This window comes from Strix uralensis, chromosome 19 (genome assembly GCF_047716275.1).
Source record: "Strix uralensis isolate ZFMK-TIS-50842 chromosome 19, bStrUra1, whole genome shotgun sequence".
Classification (NCBI taxonomy): domain Eukaryota; kingdom Metazoa; phylum Chordata; class Aves; order Strigiformes; family Strigidae; genus Strix; species Strix uralensis.
Genome location: NC_133990.1, coordinates 4,896,692 through 4,910,868, shown reverse-complemented (window position 1 = coordinate 4,910,868; position 14,177 = coordinate 4,896,692). Strand labels below are relative to the sequence as shown.

The window sequence follows — 14,177 nt, the reverse complement described above, 5'->3', positions numbered from 1 at the left end:
TGTCTTGCTCTTAAAATAGTCTTTTGTTACATAGTTGTTACATAATTGGAATTCAGAAGCTCTAAAACTTGTATGGATTTTCATATAATTGCACCTAGTAGGTTTTTTTAACTGGAAACCATGCAAAGGAACAGTTTATTAGATGTTTTGCTGTTCTAGTGGAGTTGCAAGTCTTTGGTAAACTCATTAAGAAGTGACCTGAAGTCTAAATGTGTTCATGAACTATTCAGCATATTTGGATCACAGTGTGATGTTACACAGTGAAAAAATATGTGCTATGTTAGGAGTATATCTTTGTGGGCAGGTTTAGCAGACAGAAGCTTGCTCCAGCTGAAAACTCTAAAGCTGCGCTTAGAGGAGCACTGAACCCTAGCTAGTATTTCCTGCCTTACAACAGTATCAGCAGGACTTGTATCTGCTCTCACAGCAGTTCTACAGCTTCTGGTCAGCCTGGAACATGGGCAGACCGAGGTTATCTGCCTATAAAAAGACTTGCTCTCAGGAGCTTTAGATCAGGTCTTGTTTAATTGAAGCAGTGTGATGCAATGGGTAAGGACTTAATTTAGGAGTGAGAAGATGCAAATTTGCCTCCAGAGTAGCTTTGCCATTCCTCATCTACTTTTTTAAGGAAGTGGCCAGCAACATTGTTCTGTAGTTTAAGCCTTTATTCATGAGGGATTTTATTACCTTTACTTAAATTAGACAGTGTTTTAGTCTGGACTGCAAAAATAGGTAAGTAGTATCTTGTATGTAAATTATCAGGTGTGAAAAGATAGTAAGCATATGTGAAGCTTTGCTAAACTGTCAAACATAACTTCATAATGTTGAAATATTACCTCTCTGTTCGGTGTGATAGATAAGTCCCTCCGTTTAAATTCTGTCTTTCCTGTGCAACAAGTTGGTGATCTCTCATTCTGTGCTTTTTACTGAAGTCCAGGTTCTACCAATCTCCCTTTTATTGTTTTTGTCTTCCAGTCGTTGCATATAGCTTAGCAAGAAATGCTTTTATTTTGGATGTGACCTTGATTAAAATCTTCATGGGGTAGAACTTAAGTAATCTTTGTTTCACCTTAGTTAATTTGCATCAGCTCTCCTTCTGTCTCCCTTACTCAGCACGTATGAGACAAATCAGTGTGTGTTGCCCGGGCATGTCCTAGCAAGCAATGCCTGTAGAGTTTAACTTTAATATAAGCATTAATTCATAGAATAGCTATGACAAAGAAATTAATTGGATAGTGGCATGTCATGAAGGATAGACAAATAGATCAAATTTGTTTGCTTAACCCTGTTAATAAGAATTTGCTCCGCTAAATGGGCTAAGTAGATCTGAGGAGAGTCTAGTCTATCTTTGGTATGGACAGAGGGGAAGATGAGATTATATTACTAAGGTGATTACCTACAATTGTCGAAAATCAGTTTATTTTTGGTGTAGGAGAAAAAAAAAGTCCACAGAAGTATTTTCGTGAACACTCTAAGTATTCTGATTATTAGAACTTTAATACTTTATACTCGGTTCCCATATACTGCACACCATAAACAAACTTTTTCTCCAGCCTATGGAAAATGTAACTCTAAATTAAGTCTATCCAATATACATACTTACAAATATATATGACTTCAGGAAATTGTCATTAAAGGTTTTTAAAAGTTATTTATAATATTTCAATAATCTTATTTTGGTAGGGAGGGTAGAAACTAAAGCAGCAGTTGTATGAATGTTTTGTTCTAGGGTGGTGGCAGTGGAGCATGTTTAAGAGGAGAAAATAGGATTCCTTTTCTTTTTCTGTACTGAAGAATATGAAAATTCTTTGTCTGACAATGAGATTATTATTCTTATGGTGGTTTTCATTAATTGCGCCTTTCCATCTCTATCACCCAGATCTGCTGGAATTCAGCTGTGTCTTTGCTTTTTATTAGGCAGCTTCCTTAAAGATTCTTTTTAATTTGGTATTTCTGAAAAACCGCAGTGCATTTTCAAAGTCACAATGTCAGTTTAAGTCTGTTCTATATTTAATCAAATATCCCAAATGAGAAACATCCCAACTTACACCACTTTGTAATTAAATTTGTGTTTAATATGGCCTCCACATGCCAATAACCCCATCAAACGATTGTTATTACTAGAGTTTGATATTCATGAATTTCTGATTGTAATGTAGACTTTCAGCATATTTCATTTTTCAAACTATGTCTGAAGCATGAAACATTTAACAATCAAGATCCCCTCCTCCTTGTGTTTAGCTATTTTGCTGTGGTGATAACTATTATTAATCAATCATACTTTGTGGAGCTACAGACATAAGAGAAACTGGTTTTAAAATAGAAATCGTGCAAACTTATTGCTCTCTTTGACTATTCTTAAGCTTTATGCAAAGAACTGGCTGTATAAGTTTCTTGACAGGATCCAAAGAGTTTACTTAATTTGCATCAAATTCAGATTGCGTGTGCTCTAGTGTATTATAAAGGTTGAGTCCTTAGATCTTGTTTATCCCAAGGTGGCAGATTTTGAATGAGGGCTTCTGAGGCCTGGTACTTTTTCCTAAGCTAGTTATCAAAATACTGGGGCTTACTCATTTGCCTTCAGAAAGGACTCATTTAATCTGCTGTAGCATCTACAGACTTGCCGTAGTATCTCTTCAGTGATATTTACTTAGTTTTTCCAAAAATGTCATGTTCATACTTAGTGATTTCATATGCATGACAACATCCTTTTTAAATGTACATGTGGTGTGATGCTCGGCTGTGCTCATTCTGATTACACCACCTTGGCTACTTGTTTTTCAGATAAATTCAATAAAGAAAATTCAGACTTCCTTAGTTTTTAATTACTCTTTTTTTAATGTGCTGAAAAGAATCACGTACATCCTATTGTGGACTTTGGACTTGAACCAGTGCCAAGTAGAACATTTCACAGGTGTTCTTAAAAACGGATTGCTACAAGATAAGAACATCTGTGGAAATGGATATTCGCCTGACCTAACGGATTCACTAGGGAGTCAGTGCTATCAACATATTTTATAATTTTTAAAACATGCTTTAAATACACTAGGGTGTGTTTTGTATCTTTACACCTAATGCAAATTACCTCACAGGTGTCGTGTTTTGAAGACCACTGTTTCCTCTGCTGGAAATGGAGGGGAGAGGAAATACATTTTACTACCTTCTTCACCCACTATATAATTTTGGAAAGGTTTTAACCACATAAATATTCCCTCAATTTATTTTTCCTTTTTTGATTGCATTAAATGATGATCACAAAATCCTTCATAAAGCCACTAGTATCTTCAATCATTTCATCATTCTGCTGCATTAAAAAATAAAAGATCATGGGCCTGTAGACAAACACAATATAATTTAAATAAAATTACAGTGTTTTTAACCACATTAAATTTCAAGGCTTGTTTTTAGTAAGGTCCAAATCCGAAATGCTAATTGTTGGTATAAATGTCTGGTCTGTTTGGCTGTTGTAAGTTTCTTATTGATTAAAGCAGATGTTTTGGTTACTGTAATCACCAGGTACTTGTCCGGGAACACAATGTAAAGTGTACTCAGTAGACAGCTATATTTTGTATATCTCTCTTCATCTTTCAGGTAACATAGTTTTTTGGACCTATAATCATCCTGTAATTTTGTCACATTATCCAAATACGAATTTTCTTGAGTATTAGAGAGACTTTGTGAATTCTTATAGCTAATGTTACTTTTAATTAAATATGTGATAGCATAAGGGAAATTTGGTTAAATGACAGTTAAATCAGGCCTAAACAAGAATTGTTATTATTGATACAACTTTATTTCCTTATTGACACAACTTTATTTCCTTAATGGTTAGTGTTTTATGGACAGGTTCTTTGATAGCACCATCACAATTTGAAGGAAGACCATCCAATAATATATATTTATCTCTATAGATATCCCAAGATATTTTTACAAAATACGGATTTAGCCATATAGAGCTTTAATTACTTGTTCTAAGTAAGAATAGTAAGAAGCAGAACTTGAAACAGAGCTAATAAATTTCTTCAAGATGATCTTGCTTCCCTGCTCCAGTATTCTGCAATTAAAACAGATTTTAACATACAATTCCAAATATTCTTTATCTTTTCCTTAACTGGGTAAAGAAACAAATGAATAAGAGAAGTGTAATCACTTGTTCACATTTACTTAAAATGAGTGAAACAATGCTTCTTACCATTGGCCGAAAATCTTACCCAATATTTAGATATTTTCATGGTTAAACCTTAGTTTTACAATCATGCTATTCTGAGTAAATACAAATAAAGACTTGTGAAAGATTATGTTAATCATGTTTCCGGTGAGAAGTGGGTGATCTGATGAGATAATGCTGAGTCACAGCTGTGCAATTAAAAATTATGCTACAAGCACTATTTCATTAGTCTACTTGAAAAGAAGTCCTAGACTGTCTCAATCAATTGCTTTTTTCATGGTAGATTTCTACTCGACACTTCCAATAAAACGTACTAGGGATGCTGCTGATCTGTACTTCTAACAGCTAGTGTTAGAGGTACTGCACCAATACCTAAACCCTTCTGACCTTTTAGACAAATGTATATAAATATAGGTATTTATAAAGGGGGCTGTGCATACCCAGGAAAAAAGTGAGAACTTTTACAGAAGTTTTTGCAACCAAGTGATATTTAAAATATTACATGAATGAAAATCTAAGAAATCAATTCAAAGGGAAGACAAGAGAGGTAAATATTCACTCTCCTGTCAAGTTTTCTTCTGAATTTCAGGATGTTTCCAGTGTCAGATCAATTAAAGGGGAGTGGAAGTGGAAATCAATACAATAAAAATAATAGAAGTAGGATTTTGAGACAGCACAGGTGACATCTACCTTTCCTTCATATGTCAAGATGTAGGCATGATTAGCAAAAACTGTCCTTAAACATTCAGGATAAGGTAAATGTCTCCTATTAGCTCTTTTAGTTTAGGAAATTTCCGTCTGTGGGGACTCATAAACAGGCATGCTGGGGAAAAAGGTGTTGTGCACTAGAGATAATCCTTCCTGTATTGCTTGTTATTTGAATAGTCTTTCTTCTCGTAGAACAGTATCTAGAATCAGATGTCATACTTCTAATTAAAGTTTCACTAAGTGGTTAATTACATTCCCTTCTAGGAGATTTACGTCATTCAGTCATATTTCTAACATGAAAGTCAACACTGCCCACTTTTTCTCAGGGTGTAGAAAGTTTTGTACTTAACCTTTGAAAGTTGCATTTCATTTAATACTGTAAGTTGAGGAAAGCAATTTTTGTACAGGAAAGCGTGGCGTTTTCCTTGCTAAAAATACATATTTTTGCATTACCTGCTTCAATATCATTATTGGTTGGTTAATTAAAAAAACTCCATAAAACAAAGTTCCTTAAAAGAAGATGCATTATATGAAGAAATTATATGTATGTATATACCTTACAGAGAGTTTATGGTTTTGCCTGTCTTTGTTCATTTCCCCTTTTTTTAAAACTAGGATGGAAAAATTAGGGATAAAATTGGAGACCAATTAATTTTTCATCCTCATTTCCTCTTTAGTGCAACAGACCATTCTGACCTATAGGCTGTCTCCTGAATAAGAAAGATTGTTTGTGCTAGGGGAAGTTGTAGCGATTAAAAAAACCAAAAAAGCGCCACATCTGCAGAAAGTGTGTTGGTTTTAATTACTGTCAACTCATTTAATCTTTGTTTCCTCTCACCCACTTCCTTTTCCATTTATATGTGCAAGGGAAAGCACAAAAACCTAAAATCATGAAAATAAGAAGCATCTCTACTACCTGAATATTGCATTTAAAATCAAACACTAGTGAAAAGGTGGAACAAGTTATGGCATGTAAGTGATTGGCTGATGTTGCTGCTGGGTATAGAACACTGGGTTTTGTACATATCAGATATGTGATTAGATAAATACTCTTGTATTTCAGTGGAATAATTTTGTAACTCATAGAACAGTGACTATATGTGCTCATAGGACGGTTTTGTAAGGTATGTAATAATCCTGCCTAGTTCCTCTGAACGTGGTCGTAACTCTGAACTTTGTATTGATCAACAAGTTGTTGAATGTGCTCATTAGATTTGTATTTCATACATCATAGCTAACCCAGTGTACTGTGACCAATGTAGAGCACCTGTTTCATGGCAAACCCCATTATTCTAGTCGTATATTGTTGTTTGTACTGTTTTAATTGTATTGAAGCTATATTGTATTAGTCTCATAGTGCTCTAACTCCTAAAAATGTTTTAAATGTAGTGACATAAAGTACGTATCTGTGACTTTGATTCTGATATTCTTATTTAGATTTGATTCATTAACTCTACTCCTAATCCTGTGAAGTGGTAGAGTTATTAGAGAAGAGGGATTCAGGTGCCTAAACATAGACATATAATGCTATTTTGATACCTTAGGCTGTCTGAGACCATCTAGCCAGGACTGGCAGGTACTCAAGGCCTGGTCCTTCTGTGAAGTGGTAGCTGGAGGCCAGGCAGGACCATAGAGCCATAAAGTAGATGCTTATATTTGGCCACTTCTTCCCACAAAGCTAATTTTAAGCCATTTGTGTTTTTAAAAGTTACTTGTATGGTTTTTCAGTGTACGTATTTGTTGGTAGTTAAGATAAAACTGGACCACTATTTTATGCTCTTAAGCTTCTTACCTATCACTATGTCTCGCTGCTTTAAATTATTTTGTATTTCTTTGAAGAGAGGCCAGTGCTGATTGCAATTAAGTAAATAGCTAAATAATCTCTAAGTTACATTTAATGCATATAAAAAGAAATTGTCTAGAAAGTGAATTACCTCATCTGAAGTTGTAGCAGAAAGGATTGTCATGATTCTCACTCCTGATTAGAATTTTGCTCTTCCATGACCTAGCACAGACCTTTGCTATGAGCCAGAAAAATTTTTTGGTTATGGTTCCTGTCACTGCTTTCTATACAAGTAATATTAACACTGCATTACAGCAAGTTTCCAGATGGAATATGAAGCATATTGCATTTGTTGTATATATTACATAATTTAATCTAGGTACAGGTATATGCCAGTATACCGTTAGCATTTGTAATAATAAAAATAAGCTTGCCTAATTAGATCAAAAAGTTGAAACTTGGATGAACTCCATTTTTGCATAGAAACATATATTCAAAATATTGAAAAGAATATTTCTAATATGGAGAGTTTTTTGTAATTTCTGGAAGTCTGAATGGGTGTAAAATAGGTCAGAAAGATTTTTACCAAAGTATTTTAAAACTTATGAAAGAAGCAACAGTGAAAAGCCTTTCAGTTTAATTTAGAAGCTATAAGGAAATATTCAGTGAAGTGCATATAAAAGCTCTGTGAGACATGGGGGAAATGGGAACAGTGTGCAGTTGCTTCTAATGCCACACTTTACATGGGGGAACTAGAGGAAGTCATTTGTACTCTAAATAATCCTGACTTTGATTGGATGAAAGAAGGTTAATTGATAGTTATACAGAGCTGTATCAAACAACTCTATGTTGGTGATGTTTATCTTGCAACCATGCAAGTCAAGAATCGCAGTCATGAGTCGGAGTCCCATTGGCAGAGGAATGGTACAGCTAAAGAGCAGAAAGCTGTGGAATTTTTTTGGCTAGGGATCTAGAAATAAATTTGATTGCATAGCGATAATTTTAAGATTTGTCTGTAAAACATACCTCTTAAGATGATGCTAAAAGCAGTCTTGAGTGGTATTGATTCTGAAAATGAAAAGAAAGCAGGAAGTCTGTGTGCTGTGCAAAACATTTCACTGTTAGGGTACAGGGAAGTGTGAACATTTGACTTCTTACAAAATGTTAACTTTGTTATGCATTTGTAGTTATTTTCCTGCTGTGTTGCAAGATGAAAATGCAGCTGTTCTCAATAATATGCATTTATATTGTTAAGTGTATTTTGCTGTGATGTCCTTATAACTAAAGAATGTGGTTAAATGATGTTTTACAATACCATCTTCTGCAGGAGGGAGATCTTTGCTTTTATGCGCCCTGCTGATGGGTTTGGTTCGTACGTGGAAACCTTATGAAAGGCCACTAAAAACACCAACTATGGCTTCTTTATTCCTTTGCTTTTAAAGAAAGGGATTGTCGGGTTGGTTGAGGAGGAGGAGTGAAGACAGCAATTCAGTTTGCTTGTGAAAGAATAGATTTCAGGAATAATTAGAAGGCCTTCTGAAAATTAATAATTTAGTTGTACATGTAGATAGCATGCTTAGATAATTTTAGGAAAAAGCAAGCTTAAAGCCACTAGTATGGAAGACATTTTAGTAAAATTTTAAGTATATTAATCCCTCTTTTCCTGTCTTCCTTTAATTCCATATATGAAACAAGTATAGGATTGCTAAGTATGTATTATGGTATTTTACTGTCTAGATAGTGATCCTGTTCAATGTGTAAGGAAGAAGAAATTAGAGTGAAATCTTAATCTCAACTTTATATTAACTTAATTGGAGCCATTTCATTCATCAATAATGCCTGCCCGTTAGAACTCAAACTAGAAAAGAGTAAGAAAAGCCAAAGGTATGAGGGAAAAGCTATGATATACTGAATATGATTTAGAGAAATGAGGACATTAGTAAGCATGCAGAGTCTCAGAAAATTTTGCTTTTCTAAGAAACATTTTGCATTGTCTTAATTTTTTCCAGCAAGCAGCTTTCCTTTGTCACATTAATTCTCAGCATTGATTTTACTGTTCTTCCTTTTTGGTGTTCATTGATATTATAGTAGGCCATCACTTTGTTAGTGATTGCAGAATGGAGGTTTTTGGAGTCTGAAAATGCAAGGACCAAGAATCATTACCTGTATCCTGTTTAGTCATGGAAGTGAAATCCATTGCTTTGGAGATAGCTTGTTGTTCAAACACTTTGCCATCAGTTCTAGTAAAACTACATTTAGACTCGATTGCATGAACCTTTAGGTGTTTAGTGTGCTGCTAAAGGGATTTTGAGTCACAACAATAGAAGGGTTGCCCTAATGATTGTTCAGAATTTTCATTGAGCTAGATAAAAAATGTAATTGGATTCTTGAAACACTGAGTTACTCTAACATCTGACTTCTAGAAGTCAGAGGCCAATCCTATTACTTTCTGATGTATTTATATATTTTTCTAGATTAGTATCTTATACTGGTTTTACTATTGCTCTAAACATTAGGTTAAGCTTTGCTGTAGAAGACAGAATTGCTGTGTACAAAAAAATACATGTTTTTTAAAACCTACTTTTTCATTTAATTAGTATGTTCGTATAAAAGGCTCTAGATTGTTATCCTCTCACTCTGTCTTGCTGCTAGACAAGTCAGTTGATGAAGGAGTTTGGAAAGTTATACCTCCAAGGATTCTGCCCCAAATTATGGCAAAATTCAGTGTAACCTATTGATTTTCTGTTCTGGATCTACATCACTGCAATAACAGTAATTCCTAAATAATTTGTTTATTTGATGAGGGTTTTTTTCCTAATTTCAATTCCAAAAGGCCCAAAGTATTTTAAGACCTACATACAGTAAGTACAGAATCATTGTTACAAGCCAAAATTCAGAGAAGTAAATTGGAGTGTGCAGTGGAATTATGTATATGGCTCTATGGAAAGAGGACATTTTGCCTAGGAATCTAAGTCAAACTCTAGAAATTACAAAAAATGATGTATGATACAGAAAAGAGCCATCAGGATGCAATTTAATGGCAGTTATTCTGTCTGCCTTCACCTCTCCTTGAGTGTATGTACAGATAATTGATCAAACCCATTCAGTTTTCTCTGGAAGCCTAAGGAGCTGAGATTTGACCCAATTGTTCTTTGGACTGTAGGGAATTACAGTCCTTTAGCTGAGCACCTGGATTCAACATTTTTTTAAGAGTGCTTAAACTATCAACAGCATTTATGAAAATGGTCTCACTGGTCAGAAATTAATATAAAGATATGAAAGTCTGTTCTCTGCTTCTCGTTTAAATTTCAACTTGAACAGAAAGAGATAAACTTCACTTGCTGCTTGGCTCTAACTGAAAACCAGGTTTTCAGAAAAACAAATTTGAGATTCTCCTTTTTATGTCTCACCTTGTGAAAGCTGTTTGTGATTCTGTATTTGTTCAGCTTAGGCTGTGATTATTTGAATAAAGAAACTAAGTTTCCATATTATACTGTTATAGAATACGTTTTGAGAAAAAAGTGCTTTGTAATTTTCCCATTCTGATTTTTATGCATAGTTTTATAAAGTGTCTTTGTAAGTTATAAAATTCTAGGATATGCAAGTGAAGGTTAATGAGGTCTTGGTTAATGAATACTAGCAAGAGTTCTGCATATAGTTTTATTCTTAAATAAAAATCATCCTCACAGAACTGAATATACGTGCATCTGACACAATTTCTGTGAAGTTTCTGTATCTGTGGAGTGCCCCCTTTAAAAACATATCTATGAACTCTTCTATTTGATACTCAGTTTAAAAGAAATTTGGGTTAACCTTCTGAAAAATGTCTTAGTGTGACTTAGCTGTAATTCAGGAGAAAGTTAGGATAAGGATAAGGATTGAAGTTATCTATAGTAATTCATAGTTGTCATTGAGGAAGAATTTCATAGTTTAGAGACATTCTGTTTTATTCTTGTGGGATAAGAAAATCATGGTGGTTTTTTTATGTTTGTTATTTTGATTGTATTTAATCATACTCTAAATTGTGATGTTTCATTGCCAGCAGTCCCCCAGCAAGATCTCTTCGTGGTGTTTTTGTTCCCACATCAAAAGTATTCATAACTGCACATGCAGAATTCTAGCCTGACTACTTACATCTGTGTGGGGTTTAAAGCTCTGTGAATAGAGATGCCTGAAAGATCTAAATTTTCTGTGCTCAGTATATACACTTATATTCCTCAGGGCAGAAAGTAAACCAAATAAATTTTCCACGCTGTTCTTGAACAGAGCTTGATTATCTGAAATTAGCGTTCAGAAATGCTAATACCTATACTTCGGTGTTAATTCTCAATGAATGAACACACCAGGAAGTACCTATCAAAATCTGGAAGAAAAATACAGTTACAGTATGTCAGGAGTGCACTAGTTGGTATAAAACTAGTATCAGCTTACTTTGCATATATAATGAAGTCCTGTAGTACCTGAAGGTTTAGGGTAGACTGCAGACCATCAGGAGTAGCAAACAGCAGAGTTCTATTTCATCACACTCCTAGGGTTCTCCTTGGCTTCGTCCTTGTCTAACCAGAGATTTGTAGAGTAAACTGTATATTGTTTATATGAAATTGCATTAATATGTGTCTATGCAGTTACAGGTAATATGAAATCCCTCTAATATGCATATTGGAAGCTATTAGGCCAGTAGGTATTCAGAATATTAAATTTAATATTTAACCTGTACAGCTACAGAACAGTACTAGAAAAGATAATGTTGCTTGAATCGGTATATAGTACTTAAGTGAACAAATCAAAATAGGGTGTCTACATTGTTCTACCACGAATGAGACAAATCAGAATACAGATTTTTCTTTTTTCTCCTTATTTTATATAAATGATAAGTAATGTGCAGTATTATCGGTTATGACACTGTTGGTACGATTGTCTGGTATTATCCAAGTTCTAATTTTCATTTGTCAAACTTCAGCTATTTTGGTTGAAATTTTGCATTCTAGATGTCTGCCTTTGGATGACTTTCTTTTGCAAATTTCAACCAAAATGGTTCAAATATTCCCAAGACTGAAGCTATTGGAAAGACACTACTCAATGTTAATTTTCTAGAGAACTTTGAAAGTCTGTAACTACTTAACATTTGAGCAGAGAAACTGTGACATACTACATTATATTATACTAGACTATGTTATGAACATAGAAGGGGGCTAATAAGGATTGTATAAATAATCCTAATTTTTGGAGTTCCCATGTTTTGAATGCTTATTTTATGATCTTGTTTTGTTGCCATGTGGGTGTACAGCAGTTTTGTGTGATTTGTCTCATTTTGCTTTAGATTATTGGTTGCCAAGTCAGAAGAGAGCCACTGGAGTCTACTGAGCGGTATACTCGTTGGATCAATAATCTGACTGAAGAACAACTTCTTACACAGGTATTCTTGTTTCAGCTGTGACTGAAATTACAGTAGAAAAATAGAACAAGAGGTTTATTTAGATGGATTTTTTCAGTCATTAGCAATACTTGATAACTTACCAAGGTTACCAGATTCTTATATTTAAAGCTAGTCTTTTCAATAGGAGACAATTTTATTGGTGCACGTGATCATTATGTAATGATGGCTTCACACTGAGTGAGAATGAAGCTTTCAACTTTGGGTTCAGAATGATCCTTACGTTTCTCACTGCTGGTTAAATGCATACACTTTCATGTTCTAATAATTAGTTTGGGGTTTTCTTTTTAAAGGGTGTGTTTAAATACAAAAGGAAAGAAATCTTTCCTGGGAATGAGTCCCCACCCCCCACCCCAAGGTTAGGTACTGACCACTTCTGGATCTGTTTAGATTTTGCTAGAGATCTATTTTAAAATAGCAGTTCTGCAAGCATTAAACATTGGGCTCATTACACATGTTTGTAAGTAAGATGCATCTTGTGCAACTGAAGATGACAGTTCTGGCATAAAGAAAGGTTGTTTTGTTAGGCAGGCAGCCAATGCTGAATTAAAAGAGACTTTGGCAAAAACAAGTTAAACTGTGGAAGAAATCAATCCGGCTTGTGGAGGAATGTGTGTACTGAGTATTATAAGAAATCTAATGGATGGCTAGCAGAAAACATCCCAGCAGGCATTAAGATGCAAGTATTTGGGTTTTGTGATGCTATGGTAGGAAGACATTTGCTTTTGATTTTCCTGGATTTAAGTGGCTGAAAAGATTAACATACCCTTGTTTGTTAGACTTCATTGTAAACTGTGTTGTGTTCCCCATTACCCTATCCCCCAAAGACATACTTACAAGCTCTGGTATGGTTATTGTAACACAAGAAGTAATGTATAGAGCTTGTTTTAAAATCAGTAGTGGTATTACGGTTCCCTGTAATTCACCAAGTGAAAGTAGTTACAGAAAAAGTTACCCCTGGAATATATTGTATTTACCTTTGAGTATGGCGTTAGAAAAATAATAGATTTAAACCAGTGAATTTATCTGCCAGCAACATCTGGATCACTGTGTTGTTGAAGAGAAGAGAAAGAAAAACTTGAAGATGAAAAAACTTGTCCTATACAATCTGAAGTGTTTCATCTAAGTGGCCACTGGATGGGGTCTTTAATGAATTAAGCTGGAAATTAAAAGAAATATCCTAATTTTGAGATTATTTAAGGGGGAGTATGCAAAAAGAAAACTCATTTTAAGATGGGGATGTATGTCTTCCAGAACAGATTATTTATTAGTGTTTCTGATAGTAGGTTGCAAATAGAGTGACCTGGGAAATCCCTTGCAATCTTATGTGCCTACAAATACGTCTTAAAGCCTTAATCAAGCAGCATTCAATCCGTTATTTTTAGATATGATTTAGAATTTTGGAAAATAGGTTTGGAACTAGAAGACTGCATAGCAGAACTTGTGCTGCTTGTCCATGCTGCTTATCTTATTAACAAGATTCATGGAACACATAAATAGTGTGATTCTTAATTCATTTTTTTAACTTGTTACCTGTTGTCCACCAAATTTAATGCAGAAATGGAAGTTCCTCAGAGATGCTAGATTTCTGACGGATTCTGTGGAAGTATGAAGCTGGGCGAGATTGTACTGCACCAGCTGCAACTCATATGTTGTTAAGCACCACAGAATCTGCTTGGACAGAGATTTTAGATGCCCAATCATAAGACAAGCTTCAGCTGTGACACAAGTCTGTAGGAAGCTTGGCTTTTCTAACTCTGCTTGTAAAGGGACTGCTTGATTTCCAGAGCAGTGCATGTCAGCATGTGGTACCTCTCCTGCCTCAGTGTCCATTCTTTGGATCAGAACTTCAGGTAGGGAGGTAATTATTTTGCTTTTCCTTGACTGAAAAAAGTATGGGGAGGAGAAGGAATTGGGAGTAAAAACCATCTCAGCTGTGCTCCAATAATCAGGATATGAATCAATTATGTGAGGTTAGACCTGATTTGTCCCACTCCTCTGCCCCGATACACCATACATTTTATTTTGAGTGTGCTTTTAAAAATTCTCTTCAGTAAATAAGCCCCAAGGAAACTATAATGATG

At 34.7% G+C, this 14,177-nt stretch overlaps 1 protein-coding gene across 7 annotated transcripts in view; it reads left to right on the top strand.

Moving 5' to 3' along the window:
* Nucleotides 1-14,177, top strand: part of QTGAL (queuosine-tRNA galactosyltransferase) — a 187,192-nt gene that overhangs the window by 27,099 nt on the left and 145,916 nt on the right. For all 7 annotated transcript variants that reach the window (XR_012631499.1, XR_012631497.1, XR_012631498.1 and 4 more), the window contains exon 6: nt 11,980-12,075. Coding sequence is in view for 2 of the 7 variants with exons in the window: in XM_074888793.1 (XP_074744894.1) it covers nt 11,980-12,075 (96 nt within the window). In the remaining 5 variants the exon portion in view is untranslated. The remainder of the gene's footprint in view (nt 1-11,979; nt 12,076-14,177) is intronic.